The sequence below is a fragment of the Notechis scutatus genome, chromosome 11 (assembly GCF_049901735.1).
Source record: "Notechis scutatus isolate UNSWTSFEM ecotype Mainland chromosome 11, rNotScu1.2, whole genome shotgun sequence".
Taxonomy (NCBI): domain Eukaryota; kingdom Metazoa; phylum Chordata; class Lepidosauria; order Squamata; family Elapidae; genus Notechis; species Notechis scutatus.
Genome location: NC_142019.1, coordinates 14,247,015 through 14,264,758, shown reverse-complemented (window position 1 = coordinate 14,264,758; position 17,744 = coordinate 14,247,015). Strand labels below are relative to the sequence as shown.

The following is a 17,744-nucleotide window of genomic DNA, read 5'->3' as shown; positions in this document are numbered from 1 at the left end:
TTTCATCATGATGTAAATTACCCCTTATGCATTTGTGATGAAGATACAAACTAATGAAGCTTGCACTGTGATGTCACAATGCACATTTCAGGATTTTGGCATCACTTGGGTTAGGAATGGAAACCAACAATAGATATATGATATTTTTTTTATTTTTTTTTATTAAATTTTTATCTTGCCCCTCTCACCAAGGCGACTCACCTTTAAATAAAATGATGAAAGCAGTTCCGTTCTTTGGACATGCTAGGACACTGTGACATGTACAAAAGGAGTGGGCATTGTATCATGATGGCACAGTGCTGCTTTCATCAAACATTAGTTTGACACACAAACATACCCCTGCACCCATGAAAAATACTGGATGGATGATAGATGGATGGATGGATAAACAGATAAAGATAGATAGAGGTAGATATAGAGATAGAAAGGAGATAGATAGAGAGAGCATGTGTCTAAAGAAATGGAGATAATTTTTTGTCAAAATCTAGCAGCTCGTTCTGGAACATCTTAAAAGAGAAGTGGAACAAAGTCTCAAAGGGAAAACTATGTGTCTAGCTATGGGCTGGTGGCATGCTTTCATTTTTGGGAAAAAATGTCATTGGTAATAATGGCATTCATGTTAATTAAAGACAAACTTTCAGAAGAGGAATGGCCTTTTCTGCATGTGGCATTTTTTGGACCAAGACAGAATCACGAGTCTCCCTTCTGACAAGCAGCCAAGAGGCTCTGATTGGGGAAAAGTTCACTCACCTTTGGCGGAAAGTTGCATGGGTGTGACGGGTGTGGAGACTTTGAAAATGCCCTTTCCCTGGGTTACAAGTTCTCTTAGCTGCAAGAGAGGGCAACAAATGGCCGCATCCCATCAGTTACAGCATCTGAAGGGGTGAATGCCATGGTTCTCCCAGCCTGCCAGATGTTCTGAATGCTGCACGGGATCGCATCTTGCTGTCTTCCATTCATCTGGGCCAAGCTACGTATCTTTTGGTAAGTTTTTTTCTTCTTCTTCAAGATTGGACAAGTAGAGCAAAAGGAAGCTAAGAACATTTATGGGGCCAGGAGGACAATGACTAGATTTTAAAAGAGAGGGGCGAGGGAGAGGGAAGCGTAACTTTTGTGCCAGGTGTGTGAAAAGTCCTGAGACGAGCTTTTGGGTTCGCTGCTCATGCTTGGAAATATTTTTGATTTCCTCTCCTTTCACCTGGGTCTGTGGCTCTGTCACTTTCAGGGAAATTTGTCTCCGTTCAAATTCAGATTCATCCCTAGGGCTCCTTAGAGAAGGAATGGGTACAAGGCATATTAATATGCATCATCTAAGTGATTGAAAGACCAGCTAAGCACCTGGTAAGCACTGTTCACCAGCTTCAGATTTTCCAAGGGGAAAATGTATAAATCATTTCCTTCCTTCCTTCCTTCCTTCCTTCCTTCCTTCCTTCCTTCCTTCCTTCCTTCCTTCCCCTTCCTCCTCCTCCTCTCCTCCCTCTTTCTTTCTTTCTTTCTTTCTTTCTTTCTTTCTTTCTTTCTTTCTTTCTTTCTTTCTTTCTTTCTTTCTTTCTTTCTTTCTCTTTCTTTCTTTCTCTCTTTCTCTCTTTCTCTCTTTCTTTTCTTTCTTTCTTTCTTTCTTTCTTTCTTTCTTTTTCTTTCTCTCTTTTTCTGGTGTATGTGGGTGTTTCCACTCCATTCAAAAAGTCCATTGAGGAAGGAAAGACATTGAGAACATAAGTTCTGTCAGGAAGACTTTCCAAAGCAGCTTCGTATGGAAAGGAAGTTTGCCCCTCATGAAAATGTAGGGAGGCGGGGCAGATCAAGTGTAATAACATTTGGGTGCATTTATACAACCAACCTTGCTTGATTTTTTTATTTTTCAGGTTTGTGCAATACATATTGAATCAGAAGTAAGCCAAATGTGTAGTTTGCCTGACATGCTCAGCCAGTGTGGGGGGGAAAATCCACCAAAATTAAGAGAAATTATATTGTATATTGCCACTCAGCATAATGTATGCTGTCTCTTCAGCTCTTTACCTGATTGTGTTGTGTTACACTATGTATGAACTTATGGGCTGCAGAGGCAGACCAGTGGAGTTGGCATTCAGGGTAAAAGGTATTCTGAACGTCAGCCTTGCAGATAACAGTGCTATAAAAATGCAACGAATTAATGCATGAATTAGAGCTATACTTACAGAAAAAAGGGGGGGAAAGAGAGAGAATATCACATACCTCCTTCAGTTCTGGTTTTTGTCCAAGGTTCAAACTTTTAATCATGCACTCTGAACTTTGAATTATAAAGAAGGTAAAGGAGAGGAATGTAGCCAGAAATATATTACAGAGGTCACTAACAGATAGGACATATGGCTTCATGTCCAGGCAGCAAGATTGGGGGAAGTGTGCTTAAAAAGCATCCCAGGCAGAATTCTCACTCAGAGCAGTGAGGAGGGATCAGGCAACTAAAGAAAAAAAAATGCTCCTAAAGCAATTGCCAGAAAAACAACTTTAACCCACTCTTTCTCTACCTGCCTTTCTTATCTATCTCCTTCACATTTTTCCTCCTCCTCCTCCTCCTCCTCCTCTACATTCCTTTCTCTGTTTTCAATGCTTCAAACTATCTAACAGAATGTGAATCACTGCTAATCATATCTATAAACATCACCGTATTGAATCAATACAATCAAACAAGATTTATAACACTGTAAAAAAAAGGAAAAATAAATAAAAAGTAGCTTTAATTGCAGCCTATTTCAAGAGTTAGCTCTAAGTTTAAATTTGACTCAGCCATGGCTGCCTGCAGGCTTTCAACATAACAGCAGCAACAACAACACAACGAATACAGCATTGGATTGCAAAACCAAATTGAGCCCCATCCTCCAATTAAGAGAATAATTAAGATGATTGCTTATGACATTGTGTAATGCAGGCACAGAAAGAATGGGTGGGGTTGTGTTGTGTCAGTACAATGCTGTTTACTTCAGATTGACTTAGAATGCCACTGGGTCTCTCTTTCATATTGTTTTATTTTATTGTGTATTTTACATGATTTAAAAATGTAAAATTATGCTATTAAAACTGTAATTTTTACAAGGGAAACTGTATGTATGGCCTCTGTTGGATCCTCCTCCCTCCTCCCCCCCTCTTCTTTTCTGTTACAACACAGAGAAAAGGTTGGCACATTGCTTGTGCTAAACCATCCTGCAGTTGGTTTGGGTTTGGGCTAAATTCAATGTGCCTCCTGGCCAGTGCAGTTAATTAACTGGGTAAAAGTTCTACAAGACTTTAATACACTCTCTCTCTCCCACTCCCTGTCTCCTCCCCCTTTCTCTCTCTGTCTCTTGCTCTAAAAAAGCAATTTTACAAATCATGGCTATAGGACTTAGAGTTTGCCAGCTTTTTGCACACAGAGCATAAAACAGTCCTGAGAATTTTCACTGGTTAAATATTCCACCACAAAGTGCTGCCAGTCTTGACTCTGCATGTATAAGGATTTTTTTTTCACCTCATGTTCAGGTCAGGTTGTGGGTTGCTCCATCATTGGAGGCTTTTAAGAAGAGACTGGACAGCCATTTGTCTGGAATGGGATAGGGTCTCCTGCTTGAGCAGGGGGTCAGACTAGAAGACCTCCAAGGTCCCTTCCAACTCTGTTATTCTGTTATTCTAAGTGCACAGATTTGCCAATCCTGCTCCTGTACTGTTCCTGGAACCCCAAAGAAAAGGTCAAGTGAGCCCCTGTTTATTGGATTTGCCCACATGCCATGATAAGCCACTAACAATCAGGGTTAAACTTACACAGCCATTAGTGTCCATGTGGGTTTGAAAGAGTTAAGATAGAGGCTCTGGCTGTATGATTGAAACCCTGCCTAATTTTTACAGGTGACACCCATTGTAAAAGGGCCAGGGCTTTGATAGCACTTCTATCACCACTGTTTGGGGGAGTTTTGACACTTCTGTGGATGTCCCACTCCTTGAACCCAGATGAAACTTTTGCTGGTGGATTCCGGCACTGTCCTTTCTGTAATAACTGGAGTATTTATGTCTGCCTGAAAAGGAAAAGCCATGTTTTCTATTCGATGCTCATGCCACGAATCTCTCTTCAAAGATAGCTGAATTTTTTATGCCTGCAATATGGACATCCAAAATTACAATTATATATATATGGATCTTTGGTTATTCGGGTTTTCTCCCACGTAAAATTGGAAGTATCTAGGCGACATTTCGATGAAGTCTCATTCATCATCTTCAGGCTTGTGTCTTCGGCTTTGTGCTTCTCGGAGTAATGTGAGCTTGCAGCTGCTTCTTCCTTTTAACTGCTAGTGGGGGTGTGACTTGATTGGGTGGGGGCTTGGCTGTGTTCTGATTGGCTGGGGGTGTGTTCTCATTGGTTGGGGGTTTGGCTGTGTTCTGATTGGTTGGGGGGGGTTGGTTGTGTTCTGATTGGCTGGGGGTGTGTTCTGTTCAGGTGGGGGCTTGGTTATGCTCAGGTTAGTCTTAGTTGCTGGGGGATTTGAGCTGGTGAGCTGTGATCCTGCTGTTTGGCTTCGCGTTCGTGGTCGTGCCACATCTTTTTTTTTTTATATAAATAAATTTTATTGATTTTACAATTAAAACAAACCGACAACACATACACAAATTAAAAAAAGAGAAAAAAGGGAGAAGAAAATAGAAAGAAAAAAATAGAAAACAATTAAAAACATTCTCATCTTCAACAGTTTGTAGGACCTCTTTTTTTATCCTTAATTTATGCCATATACACACACCTAATCCTTACATATGTCTGTGTATCACTACTATGTCACACCCCCACTAGCAGTTAAAAGGAAGAAACGTCGCCTAGATACTTCCAATCTTACGCGGGAGAAAACCCGAATAACCAAAGATCCACATACAAATACCCGCTGGAAACCTCAGAATATATATATATATATATATATATATATATATATATATATATATATATATATATATATATATATATATATATATATATATATATATTTTCTTAAGTTTTCTTAAGTATACACACACACACACACACACACACACTCCTTTCTCTGTTTTCAATGCTTCAAGCTATCTAATGGAATGTGGATCACTGCTACTCATATTGTATAAACATCACTGTATTGAATCAATACAATCTAACAAGATTTATAACACTAAAAAAAGGAAAAATAAATAAAAAGTAGCTTTAATTGCAGCCTATTTCAAGAGTTAGCTCTAAGTTTAAATTTGACTCAGCCCTGGCGGCCTACAGACTTTCAACACACCAGCAGCACAACAACAATACAATGAATACAGCATTTGATTGAAAAACCAAATGGAGCTTCATCCCCCAATTAAGAGAATAATTAAGACAATTGCTCATGACATTGTGTAATGCAGGCACAGAAAGAATGGGTGGGGTTGTGTTGTGTCAATACCATGCTGTTTACTTCAGACTGAGTTGTTTGACTCCTCAGAGGAATGACACTGGGTCTCTCTTGTTTTATTGTTCTATTTTATTGTGTATTTTATATGATTTAAAAATATAAAATTATGCTATTAAAACTGTAATTTTTACAAGGGAATCTGTATTTATGGCCTCTGTATTTATGGCCTCCTCCCTCCTCCTCCTCCTCCTCCTTCCCCTCCTCCCTCCTCCTCCTTCCTCTCCTCCTCCTCCTCCTCCTCCTCCTCCTTCCTCCTCCTCCCACTTCTAGTATATCCTCGGGGCAAAGGAACAGTTTTAATTCCTTATTTTGAGCATCCAATTTGGATCATCCACTGCTGAGATGCTTGCATAAAAACTGTGTTTATGTGTCTGTGAGTGTTTAAATCCTTTTGTTGGGATAATGCCATTATTAAAGGAAAAGGAATGATTAAGCCAAGAACCATTGATCGATGGTAAGGCAGACAAATCTCAGGACTAAGTATCTTGGTTTTTCTTTTCCTAGCTTCCACTGAAGAATCCTTTGAAAGAAGAGTTTCGCCTTGAAGGATGCTTCAAACCAACATGGGGATATTTTGGACAACCTTATGCTTCCTGGTATATGGTGAGTTCACTGTTTTGTATTAGTGTCAACCCTACGAAGTAGACCGGATCAAGAAACCAACCCTCAGGAAGATTCTTCTTTACTGATATAGGCTACAGAAACCGTGTCTTACAAATCTGATTTTGCAACTCCTCTTCCATTCCCGGAAGCTACGGAAGAGCCAACCTAAGTCTCTTCTAAATAGAAGAGAATATTTGTAGCTCAGGGGTGAACTGTGGGGCCCTTGGTGCTCTCTGAGCTTGGTGGTTTTCTTGCAGGTGTTTCATTACCCAACTAGGCACCATCATCAGTGCTAGAAGGGAATGGGGCTTGCTCTCTGTTTATATAAAAGGACAGAAGCATTTATTAAGGTCTGGATGCCCAAAAGTGGATTTGCTCTGTCAGTGTGGTTGAGATTGCCTCTTGCATATAAACAGAGAGCAAACCCCACTCTCTTCTAGCATTGATGATATTAGCTAGTCAGGTAAGAAAACATCTGCAAGAAAACAGCCAAGCTAAGCCTTTTTCCAATACTATTTTCTTTTCCAGAACTTAATGGTTCTGTCCTTTGTGTTCACAGAATGGTCCAGATATTTGCTTCAAGCCACATCTGTGACTCTTTACTTATTGTGATAGTAGAAGTATGGAACACTAAATATTCCCTTGCAGAAATACTTTCCAATGAACTTCGTCAATTGAATGCTGTTTAAAAATGCAGTCAACCAATAAACCTATCAATAACTGTAATGAGAAGTGCATTGAGGCATTGTGCTGAAGAACAGATGAGTCCTCTTGTACAAATCTTACTGAAGTTCAAAGTAGATGTGTTTCATTTTGAGCCTGTACAAGGAAATTGTCAAGCGCAGGGGAAATTAGGAGATTCGGGCAGTTCAAATGAATATAAAGATTTATTGCACACATAAGCTCTCTATAAGAATCTGGCCAACTAACAGTCAAGGGAAATGAGCAGGAGATAAGAAAGGCATTCAAGGTGGGCTGAACTTGGATCTCTTGGGCATGCAGGGACTCGTGACTTATGACACATTTGACCCCTCCCTTGGCTTCAGCCTGGTGATCTACAGAATTGCTGCAATGGTTACACTCTTACTCATCCCTCTGCAGATCACAGATATGTTATCAGTGGCTGAAGAGCTGCATGTTGATTTTAACCTTGACCCAAGTTTATGATCCATCCATTCCAAGTGTGTGGCTCCTACAGGGTTTCCATTTTGTCAATTGCATCAGAATCTGAAATTCTTTGCTCTTCAAAGTTGGTTGGCTTTCATCTCCTACAATTCAATGCTCGGTGTTGGCAAGATCCGATATCTCATTGTCTTGAGGTTCTCCAACCATGAGGAATACAACTCATGCACCATGCAATTCTTCAACCTTGCTGTATTTCTAACTCAGCATTTCACACCCAGTGCTTCCTGAAGGACTATAATCACAGTGTTAATTTGATTAGAGGTAGCCGAGTTTCTCCAATCTCCAGCCAAAAAATACTTGGTACCAAAAGCCAACAAGACCCCTACGATAATTAATATAATTAATAATGTTAATTATATAACCCCTAAGATAATTATATTGATATATAAGTAATATATAACTATTAGAATGGTAGAAAAACAAGCATAGATTCACTCAGAAAATGCACTCGCAAGTATTCTCTGGACATAGAGATAAGAATGGGCAAGAAATTTGTATAAAGTATCAGATATCTTCAGTGTCTTATTATGGTGCAGCAAATAAGGCCATTTCAGAACATTTGTGCACACCGGAATATGAAATGGGCTTTGCTTTTTAAAAATCAGATAATTGTTAGGAACTTGGTCAGAGAGGAGAACTCTTATTAATTCCACCTTAACTTGTTCATATTTTCAGTTTTTAATGCAACCTGAGAATCACTCTGGAAGAGAGATGGACAGTTTGTAAATTTGATAAATAAAGAAATAAAAAACAAGCCATTTCAAAGTGGTGAGAGAAGCATTCCAAGAGCATAACACGAATCCTGATTGTTGAAAACAGATTCAAAACTGTTCCCATGACACATTCATCCTAGTTGGGGAAAGATTCACAGTACAACAGACTAACCTAAGCTTGCATAAACTTGCTTATGCCACCAGGCTTGAAATTTTGGACTTAGACAACTTAGAACTATGCCGCCTATGGTCTGACCTAAGCTTAGTACACTAAATTGTCTCTACAACATCCTACCTGTCAACGACTACTTCAGCTTCAACCGCAATAACACACAGGCAAACAATAGATACAAACTCAATGTTAACCACTCCAAACTCAATTGCAGAAAATATGACTTCAGCAACAGAATGGTCAATGCCTGGAACTCACTACCTGACTCTGTTGTTGCATCCTCAAACAAACCCCCAAAACTTTAACCTCAAACTGTGTACCGTGGACCTCACTCCATTTCTAAGAGGTCTGTAAGGGGGCGTGCATAAGTGCACCAGCATGCCTATTGTCCCTGTCCTATTGTTCCCCTTTATTCGTACTAATTTATTATGTATATACTTATACCTGTTTATACTTACATGTTTATATGTTAGGTTCATACTTATATTTGTTTTCTCATACATGCTTGACAAACTAAGCTAAATAAACTAAATAAATAAACCTCAGTTTAGTTTTAAGACCCAACCAATTTTATGATTTACTGTATTTGCAAATCCAGTGAATGGATTAGTTTAGGAAATGAGTGAAATGTGTTGTGTAAATGCAGAAGGCCAGAATACATTTTGTTGTTGTCGTTTTCTCAGTGGTCAAAGAGTCAGGGCCAAAATTGGTTTTAACAGTAACTACAATTGGACTAAATGCACATTTCTCTGCCAAGTTTTCTTTTCTGTCTTTTCTCTTTTAAACTGATGTTTTCTACTTTTCTTTGAAGGGAAGGTCAGCTTGCCCTCTCATCTTCTAGCAAATGGCTTTATTATTTAGTCTGGAATGCACATTTCATGGGATGATTAAATAGGAATACTTTCCAAGAGCAAATGGATCCCACCCCACCCCAATTAACAGAATCACACAGCTTTTATGGAATCCATGCTTTCTAATGTCCACAGGGAGAAAAAAGATGAAAATGTGCAAATTCTTGCATTGTCTCTCCTTCATTACAAGTGCCAATTGGGTTCTGCTGGTGCAAACCTTTGTTTTAGGCAACAGTGGGTGTTTTAATGCTCACTGAACTAAGTGATATTCGCACGTTAATAGAGATAGATGACAACCACAATTTGTCTGTCTGCAATTTGTTCTGGGAAGGGCAAAGGGAGACATCCTGTGGTCCTGAAGTCCTGACTTTGCAAACCTTGGGGTCCTTCCAAACATTCATGGTGCAATTTCTTACCAGAAGGAGAAAAAAAAATACTTAAACAATCGTGTATGATAAACATTAATAACATTTTTTTAAAATGACAAAAAGAAGCAAAAATTAAATCCACTGTTGGCTCTTTGAGGTAGGCCAGTCAAGGAAACAGACACCACCGATGGACTACTGGGATTCTATTTTATTCTTGCAGATATATTAGCAGAATTTTGAAAGATTGCTAGTGTTTCCTATCTCCCTCCCCTCTTTATCAAGGAGAGTCAAGGCGGGGCAATTCTTGAGTTTCTTTCTCACTTTCTCTTCCTTTCCTGGGCCAAGCTAATGGTTGTATGTATATACAGTGCGTGTGTGTGTGTGTGTGTGTGTGTGTGTGGATAGATAGATAGATAGATAGATAGATAGATAGATAGATAGATAGATAGATAGATAGATAGATAGATAGATAGATAGATAGATAGATGATAGATGATAGATAGATAGATAGATGATAGATGATAGATGATAGATGATAGATGGATGGATGGATAGATAGATAGATAGATAGATAGATAGATAGATAGATAGATAGATAGATAGATAGATAGATGATAGATGATAGATGATAGATGGATGGATGGATGGATGGATGGATGGATAGATAGATAGATAGATAGATAGATAGATAGATAGATAGATGATAGATAAAGATAGATAGATAGATGATAGATGGATGGATAGATAGATAGATAGATATAGATAGATAATAGATAGATAGATGATAAATAGATAGACAGACAGACAGACAGACAGACAGATAATTGATAGATGGATGGATGGATGGATGGATAGATAGATAGATAGATAGATAGAGCCAATAAAGGAGAATATTTGTAGTTCAGGATTGATATGAGGGCTCCTTGGTGCTCTCTGAATTTGCTTGTTTTCTTGCAAATGTTTCATTACCCAAATTGGTAACATCACCAGCACTGATGATGTTACCTAATTTAGGTAATGAAATGTCTGCAAGAAAACAAATAAGTTTGGAGAGCCCCAAGGACCCCTCATATAGAGATATACGTATAAGAGATAGAGATGGTAATAGCTGCTGATACTTTCTTCAGAGCAATCTCCATATTCCTACATAAATATCAGGTGCAAAAGATCACATCCACACATGTGAAGACCCAATCAAATTGATGTATTTCTACTCATGACTATACACAGGAATATTCTCAACTAATGGTTAGCACCGGCTAGGAGTTAGATAAGGGTGCACAGAATTCAAGAGGGGTTGGATTTAGTTCGTTTGTGGCGATGCAGCGACACTAGGTTGATGCCTCTCTTGACTCCCCCTCCAGGCTCTGCCCCTCCATCTTCTAGATCACCCGCCTTTCTCTTTCCTCCCTGTGGCCCCTAGTCTTTGTCCCAGAGCCTCTTATGTTCCAATTCCAGTAGCCTGTCTATTCAGCAGTCTACAGAGCGACAGAACATTTCTGACACCTTGGTTCAATCTGAGGCACCGTCCAAGGCCTTCAGATCACGTACAAGAGCATTCCTTCTCTTTTCAAGCTGAGGAATTCTGGGAGTTGAAGTCCACAAGTCTTAAAGTTGCCAAGGTTGGACACCCCTGATCTAGATCGTCTCTGAAGCCGCTGTTCTCTTTCACCCACAGCGAGAGCTTTTCAGGAAGGGCCTCCAGCTGTACTGTTGCCAAGGTTGCTCCATTTTCACTGTAGGAATCTCATAAATCCTAGATAAGATTCATGAGGGCTCTTTATCGAAGGAGAGAGTTTTATTAAAACGATAATTCAGAGCTCAAAAGCAGACCACTCTGACTTTAGCCTGCCAGGTTTCAACAAAATGCTAAGTCTGATTGTTGATACCACAGGCAAAGTTCAATTAAATAAAACCTATAATGTCTTAAGGAGGTAGCTTGTTTGGAACAATATGCAGAAGTAACAGCTGGTTTCCCCATCCTACCAGTGGTGGTATTCAATTTTTTTTTTACTACCAATTCTGTGGGCATGGCTTGGTGGGCATGGTGTGGCTTGGTGGGCGTGGCAAGGGAAAGTTGCTGCAAAACCCCCATTCCCTCCCCACCCCACTAACCTGTTTTCCATCTCCTGAGTAGGACAGCCAAAGAAGACCCGGCTGATCAGCTGGGACTCAATGGGAGGCAGAAAATAGATGGGGGCAGGGCCAGTCAAAGGTGGTATTTGACGGTTCTTCAAACTACTCAAGATTCCCACGACCGGTTCTCCAGAACCTGTCAGAACTGGCCGAATACCACCTCTGCATCCTACCCAGTCACATTTTAGCCTAGGCTGGCATGTTATGTTTGCCCATAGTAGCGCCATCAATACTCACAGTCTCCTGATTTCTAACCTAGGTTTGAACACAGACCTGGGTGTCCTGGCTATCGCGAGCTCCCAGCCCCAGGAGGACTCAGAAGGCCTTGACAGTCCTTCAGAAGACACCATATCTCCAGAGATGCTACAGGAGATGCTGTGGTTTTTCCGAAGAGAAGACCGTAAGTCAGGGGTGGGGTTCAAAAATTTTAGCAAAGGGTCTCTGCCCGGTTGCTGGGTAAGCATGGTCATGGTGGGCATGGCCTAGTCGGCCTCCTGCCCCATGGCTGGGGCGGACCGTTTTGCCCTCCCTGGACTCCAGAGGCTTTTCTCGAGCCTCTGGGAGGGCGAAAACAGCCTCCCTGGGCTCTGGAGGCTCTCTGGAAGCTGGAAATGGGCCCATTTCCGGCCTTCCTGCACTTCCGGGAGGCCCGTTTTTTGCCCTCCCCAGTCTCCACGAGCACCCTGCACTTACCTGCATCCAAAACAGGCGGCGTGGGGACTCCCGGGAGGGGTGGGGTGGATGGGGCCAGCCAGGAGTGGGATTTTGGGGTTTTCCAAACTGTGCAGAATCTTATCTAGAGGATCTCCCAAAACCCTCTGAACCCCCAGCAGCAGGGGTGGGATTCTACCAGTTCATGCCTAATCACTAGAACCGGTTGTTAACATTCTAAGCAGTTCGGAGAACCGGTTGTTAGAAGAAATTACTGGCCTAATCCTGTAAGGAAGGCAGGAAGGAAACATTCTGGTGTTGCTTACAGAAACTGCCTCTCCGTTCACCCTTATTACATTCTTGGCAGGACTAGACTTCCTGTCTCAGGAACCTCTCTGGAGTTTTTTTCCCCCTCCTTTGCTGGTCTTTTGCTTGTGTGGAGGGACCGTTCAAAGTTACAATGGCACTGAAAAAAGTGACTTATGACCGTTTTTCACACTTACGACTGTTGCAGCATCCCCACAGTCATGAGAGGCCAGGCGAGGAGATGCGTGCCTTGATGTGAGTGATGTTGAGTTGGCCACGCCCACCCAGTCACATGACCACCAAGCCACGCCCACCACCTAAGCCACATCCACAGAACCGGTTGTTAAAAAATTTGAATCCCACCCCTGCCCAGCAGCCCAGCCCTGCCTTAAGTTCTTTCAAAGCTTTAACCGCAGAATTTGCTTGGTTAGGCTCTGTTAGTTCAGCTTTCGGATCTGGAGTGAAGAGTTGTGGGGAACTTTCAAAAGGTGTGAAAATGAAGGAACTCTCCTAGAAAAAGATCTCTGTAGCTCAGGGTTGAAGTGTGGTGCCCTCTGAGTTTGAAAGAATGGCTCAGGTTGGTTCAGCGGCCCCAACCTTCTGGGCATCAGGGACCAGTTCCGGGGAAGCAGGTTTTTCCGTGGACTGGAGGGTGTGTGGTTTTCCATGTTGCCTGCATCCCGCTGTTGAGGCTTCACTTGTTTGCGTGGATCGGTTGCTGGCATGCCACGGCCCGGTGCTGGTCAACGGCCCGGTGCTGGTCAACGGCCCGGGATTTGGGGGACTCCTGATCTAAGTAACATCAATATGAATTCCTTATTATTTTCTCTTTCAGCATCTGCATGGAATTATTCTATCCTGGTCCTTTCCGTTCTCGTTCTGCTCATTGGTGTTGTGCTCCTGGGAGCAAATATTAGGGCCAACAGGTAGGAAGAAGTCATATTTTTGGAGTGATAATATTGGGCCTTGGCTTAGCACCCAGTGTGTCTCTCTACCTCTGAATACAGGACTCCTTAGTGGCTAAACAGATCCGCTTTCTGAGTTTGCCTCGTGTATTAAATTGCAACTTAATCAAACCCCTTAGAATGTCGGAACAATCAAAGGCTCAAAACCTACCATGGTTAAATCTAGCAAAACTTTGCACATTGTGCAAATAAAGTTGCTAGTTCTCTTCATAATTTAGTTAGGTAAGTTGCACTAATCTGGACAACTCTGCTTATTTTCACTGCAGACCAGTGGTGGGATTCAAATTTTTTTATTACCAGTTCTGTGGGCGTGGCTTGGTGGGCGGGGCAGGGGAAGGATACTGTAAAATCTCTCTTCCCTTCCCACCCCACTAACCTGCTTTCCAGCTCCATTCTCCTGTGCAGGGCAACCAAAGAAAACCCGGCCAATCAGCTGGGACTCAGGGGGCAGAGAATAGATGGGGGCGGGGCCAGTCAGAGTTGGGATTTGCCGGTTCTCCGAACTACTCAAAATTTCTGCTACTGGTTCTCCAGAACTGGTCAGAACCTGCTGAATACCACCTCTGCTGTAGATGTCTGTGGAACTTTTCAATCATCCAGGTCATGGTTGTCTCCAAGATGTTGTTTTTTTTCAAAAGGCAACTGTGCTGTTTTTTTCTTGAGGAAGATGTTTAGTTTCTCAGCCAAGAAGCTGCATCAGTTCTGGCAGGACGGTGGGAGCGATGGAAGGATTGGCATCTCTTCCACAAGGGAAAAACAATTGTTGGAAGAAAACTCCAGTCCAGTTCCAAGCTGGGAGAAAGGCGCTGGAAGTAAAATGGAGGCTGCTTGGAAAGTTCTCTCTTTTTATTGATGAGCAGAACCAAGAACAGCCTGTAGTTCTGGGGCAGCTGACAAAATGGGGTTGGCATGGGTTGGCGTTTATACATTCTTTAGGGTTTTGTGTTTGAGATGCTCCAGGGGGTTGTGCAATGTAGTGAGCCTTGTGTCTTTTGCTATTCTAATGGGGGTGGGTTAATCCTATCATGTCCTAAAAGTCCTGTCCTGCTTAATCCCATCAACTGGAGCTGAAGGTGTTTTGTTTGTGAATAGGCTGACCCAGTCTTTCTTAATGGGCACAGAATCTCCATCTCTAAAGATTTCAGGCATCTTTCCCAACAGTTAGAACAATTAACCAGTGGAACAACTTGTCTCCAGAAGCTGTGAATGCTCCAACACTGGAAGTTTTAAAAAAGATGTTGGATAACCATTTGTCTGAAGTGGTGTAAGTTTTCCTGCCTAAGCAGGGGGTTGGACTAGAAGACCTCCAAGGTCCCTTCCAGCTCTATTCTATTTTATTCTATTCTATCCTATCCTATCCTATCCTATTCTATTCTTTGCTATTTTTTAATAAAAAAAAATATTTTTATTTTTTACACATCTCTTCATGTGAGCAATGTGATTCCAGATTACAACATTTATACATAATCATAATTACATTTTCAACTTTCTTATCTAATATCACTTTAAGTCATTATCCATTCCACTAATCTTTAAATAAATTTTCATTTCATATTTCAATTCATTAATTCAATATCAATATCAATATTTATTCTATTCTAGTCTAACTAATTCTATTCTATTCTATTCTATTCTATTCTATTCTATTCTATTCTATTCTATTCTATTCTATTCTTTGCATGGAGAATTCTATTCTATTCTATTCTATTCTATTCTATTCTATTCTATTCTATTCTATTCTAATTCTGAAATTCTATTCTATTCTATTCTATTCTATTCTATTCTATTCTATTCTGCTGGAGGCTGTTGGTTCTGCTTTCTGCCTGTGTTAAGCTGTTTCTCCATTTCTCCTATGGGGAAATATAATATTCTGCCTCTTTTAATATTCCCCCAAATATTTGATTCTCGGGGGCGGGGGTGGGTGGGCTTCGGCCACAATCCAGTTTCCTTTTGGGGAAAAAACACACCTTTGAGGTTTCACTATAGACCTATTCTTCAAACCACTTATTTCCCCAGAAAGCATGAAAAATTATAGTTTGAGAGCAATTCAAAGTTGATGAAGATGAGAAAAGTCGGCATGGTCAACTTCTTCTGAACTGGTTTAGTGTAGTGGTTAAACTACCAGGCTACAAACTGGGAGACTGTGAGTTCTAGTCCTGCCTTGGACACGAAGCCAGCTGGGTGACCTTGGGCCAGTCACTTTCTCTCAGCCCTAGGAAGGAAACAATGGCAAGCTGCTTCTGAAATATTGCAGGGATTAGCCCAGAAATAGTTTTTTTTTTCCCCCAAAAGGCAACTGGACTTTGTTTTTATACTTTTTTCCTTGAAGACATTTAGCTTCTCATCCAAGAAGCTTCTTCAGTTCTTAAGCTCCTTGGATGAGAAGTGAAACATCTTCAATGAAAAAAACAAAAAACAAAACCAAAGTCCAGTAGCTTTTCGAAAAAAAAAGCACTTTGGGGACAACCATGGCCTGGATGATTGAGAATCTCCATAGACACAAAGAACAAGCCAATATTGACCCCCTGGTTAATTCCATCTTGGTTTCCCAACGTTTCTCCAAGCAGGATTCATGTCTTTGCATGCTTACTTTGAGTGACTCTTAGGTCCAACTAACTGCCCTGCTATCGTATATGGTGGACGGGGATGGGATTTTTACCGGTTTGGACCGGTTTGGGTGAACCGGATGTTAAATTTGCATCTGGTTCGCTGAACCAGTATTTGAACCAACCAGCTGGCCCCACCCACCCCGTCCCTCCCCTCCCAGGAGTCTCCACGTGGCCCATTTTCTATGCAGGTAAGTGCAGGGTCCACAGAGGCTCTGGGAGGGGGGAAAACGGCCCTTCTGGAAATGGGCCTGTTTCTGGCTTCCAGGGGGGCCTCCAGAGCCCGGGGAGGCCGTTTTCGCCCTCCCAGAAGCCCAAGGGAAGCCTCTGGACCCTTGGGAAGGCAAAAAAACGGCCCTCCAGGAAGTTCCAGTTGTTGGGATTTTTTGAATCTCACCCCTGTCTGGAAATAGATGGTTGAGAAGACATTGTTTTTTTCTCTCCACTCCACAGAAACCAGAAGGCCTTTCTCTTACGCAAAGAAGGCTATGAAGTCACCCCGCTGGATGAGGCAGAAGCGAAGCAAGCGTTTGTGTTGCTAAACAAAGAGAATCCGGATCAAGTTGGAGACAATTTGCTTTCCAAAACACTGACCACGGGAGACGTGATGGTACGCTGGAAGGATGGGAAAACCTCACCCCTGTATGCTGATGCCAGCGAAGCAGAAGCATAGTACCTCATGTCTATATTTTGGCTCTTTGGGAAACCTGGGAGGATTTCTGGACTATTGACATTTTTGGAATGCGGGTTTCAAAGCCAAATTCATTAAGCAGAATCAAAAAGCCAGCAAGACATAATGACTGCTTTTGAGTTTTACAAAATCAATAATCCACCAAACAATTCATCTACCAGCTATCTTTACATGATACGTTGAACTAGGTTGGCCTAGTGGCTTCCTTCACACAACAGGTTAAGCCTGGTCAGTTGGTTCAGGTGGTTCCTGTTAGTGTTAACCAATTTTATTTTGGGCCCTAATGTAGTGTCACCGGAGCATTCACGGGGTCAAACAAAGCTGTGGCAGGCCCCTCAAAGCAGCCAGAACTTCAATTGCACAGTTGGGTTACCATCTTGACTTGACCATCTGTGAGGAGACCTCTGATGTCAACCTACCTCAATGGGTTGAGTAGTGGGTGAACCCAGAAAAAGGGCCAATTCAAGAACCAATTAAGGATATGGTGTGAAGGTTGTTGCTTTGCTATTTTGCGCCAACCCACAAAAAAAATAAATCTGTCAGATTATCTGGAAAGATGTTCAAGGTCTCCTGATTTTGATTTTATCACTGACCATTTGTGATTGCATATTAAAAAAAGGTGGAATTTGATCATCTGGATCTTTCTGGATCTTTTCTGTGGTGGTTCTGTTATGCCAATATTAGCTGCCTTATAGAAGGTAATAATTTGAGACAGTTGGGAGCAGAGGTGGGATTCACATTTTTTAACAACTGGTTCTGTGGGCGTGGCTAGGTGGGCATGGCTAGGTGGGCATGGCCATGTGACTAGGTAGGAGTGGCTTTTTTTCCCAATAACTCCCCCCCCCCCCGAGGTTTTTGCCTCCTGGGCTTCAGGGAAACCTCCTGGGCGAAGCAGTAAGACAGTGAGGGGGATCCCAGCATAGCTGATCATCAGAACAGCTGATCATCGGGAGGGGGGGAAAAAGAGAAATACCTTAAGGAGTGACTGGGTGGGGGAGAACGCAGTCAGCGATGTTGGGCACGCGTGTGATGTCACACATGCATGATAAAGACTGACTGGGAGGGGCGGGGCAGGTGGAAAGG

At 41.8% G+C, this 17,744-nt stretch overlaps 1 protein-coding gene across 1 annotated transcript; it reads left to right on the top strand.

Annotated features, from left to right (window-relative positions):
• The first annotated feature begins 822 nt into the window (after positions 1-822).
• On the top strand, positions 823-17,291 carry SLC51B (SLC51 subunit beta). Its single transcript, XM_087972844.1, has 5 exons — positions 823-984; positions 5,919-6,017; positions 11,702-11,842; positions 13,235-13,325; positions 16,424-17,291. The coding sequence occupies exons 2-5, from the start codon at positions 5,963-5,965 to the stop codon at positions 16,641-16,643; spliced, it is 507 nt and encodes a 168-aa protein (XP_087828970.1). The 5' UTR covers positions 823-984; positions 5,919-5,962; the 3' UTR covers positions 16,644-17,291.
• The last annotated feature ends 453 nt before the right edge of the window (positions 17,292-17,744 follow it).